This window comes from Rutidosis leptorrhynchoides, chromosome 4, assembly GCF_046630445.1.
Source record: "Rutidosis leptorrhynchoides isolate AG116_Rl617_1_P2 chromosome 4, CSIRO_AGI_Rlap_v1, whole genome shotgun sequence".
Classification (NCBI taxonomy): domain Eukaryota; kingdom Viridiplantae; phylum Streptophyta; class Magnoliopsida; order Asterales; family Asteraceae; genus Rutidosis; species Rutidosis leptorrhynchoides.
Window position 1 is genome coordinate 167,635,107 of NC_092336.1, and position 1,840 is coordinate 167,636,946.

Here is a 1,840-nt window from a genome sequence, read left to right on the forward strand (position 1 = left end):
GGATTAGGACGGGGTATGAAAAATTCCAATTCATTACCGCTTCTATCTTAGACGGATCGACTTTGATACCCTCTTGACAGATAACGTGACCCAAAAACTGCACTTCTCTTAACCAGAACTCACATTTAGAAAACTTGACGTACAACTATTCCCATTTCAACTATTCTAATACTTGTCTCAGATGTGTAGTGTGTTCTGATTCTGTCTTTGAATAAATCAAAATATCATCGATAAATACCATCATGAATTTGTCGGGAAACTATCTGCACACCCGATTCATTAAATCCATGAATATTGTTGGCGCATTTGTCAACCCGAACGGCATAATTAAAAACTCATAGTGACCGTATCTTGTACAAAAAGCTGTCTTTGGAATATCTTCCTCGGCTACTCGAACCTGGTGATAACCTGATCGTAGATCAATTTTAGAGAAGTACGATGCCCCTTGTAGCTGATCAAACAGATCATCAATTCTCGGTAACGGGTACTTGTTCTTCACCGTTTTTTTATTTAGTTCTCAGTAATCAATGCACATACGGAGAGTTCCGTCTTTGTTTTTCACGAACAACACTGGAGCACCCCATGGCGAAGAACTTGGTCGAATAAACCCACCATCTAGCAACTCCTGAATTTGCGACATCATATCACGAATCTCGGATGGTACTAATCGATACGGAGCTTTAGCAACTGTTGTGAATCCCGGCAACAACTCGATTTTATATTCTAATTCCCTAACTGGCGGTAAACCCGGCAATTCATCTGGGAAGACTTCTGGGAATTCGGACACTATCGGTATATCGGACACGGATTTCTTCTCTTTCTGTGCGTCGATTACATATGCTAGAAACGAATCACACCCCTTGGCTAACGATTTCTTAGCTTTCATCGTCGAAATCAATGGACAATTAAACCTGCCCCGGTCACCTCGGGCCACAGCCCGTGTCCCATCGGCCAAAGGAAAATGAATTATTTTCTTATCACATTTTATGCTTGCCTTATGGCGGCCTAACCAATCCATACCTAATACGACATCAAAGCTCGGTATAGGCATAACAAGACAAGTTATAGGAAATTCATTCCCATCTATTTCAATGGTTACTCCAGACACAGAGGTTGTGACTGGAACCGTTCTACCATCACCCACTTCTATTCTTAAAGGTTCAGATAATACGTTGATAGGAAATTTCAACTTATCACATAGTGTAACAGACATAAAAGAGCAATTTGCTCTACAATCAAATAACACACGAGCCGGCGAAGAATTTATCAGAAACATACCGGTAATCGCATCGTCGGTTTCAGTAGCTGTATCAACTGACATTTGGAAGGCTCTTGCTTCAGGTGGTGGAGGATTCTTTCGCTTCTGTCCCGTTGAAGAAGCAAATGATCCTCCGACTGACATTGTTCTTGCTCCGGACCCTACCCAGAGCTCACTCGCCTTACAGAAGGACAATCAGCTGATCGATGACCCAGTTTTTTGCAATTCCAACAAACATTTTCTCGAAATGAACAAACTTGAACATCATGACCCATCGCTCCACACCTTATACACCTTTTTTCGACTCTGTACAGGGTCCAGCGTGTGTTGACCTACACACATTGCACCACATTTTCGGACTCAAATTACTACTACTGCTTTGGGTAACCCTACCTCTTTGTTGTTTACCATGAGATCTTCTAGATTTACTACTCATTTGGCTCGTCTGGCTTGTCGCTTGTTTTGATTGCGACATCTGCTCTCTCTGTTTACTCTTGGTGGATATGACGTCTCCTTCCACCATTCTTGCCATAGCAAACGCTTGAGGCAAGGTTGTTGCTAATCTCACCATTGATCGGTACT

At 42.2% G+C, this 1,840-nt stretch overlaps 1 protein-coding gene across 1 annotated transcript; it reads right to left on the minus strand.

Moving 5' to 3' along the window:
* Positions 1-517: 517 nt before the first annotated feature.
* LOC139841199 (uncharacterized) lies at positions 518-1,402 on the minus strand. Its single transcript, XM_071831427.1, has one exon. It carries the CDS (start codon positions 1,400-1,402, stop codon positions 518-520), a length of 885 nt encoding a protein of 294 aa, XP_071687528.1.
* Positions 1,403-1,840: the final 438 nt, after the last annotated feature.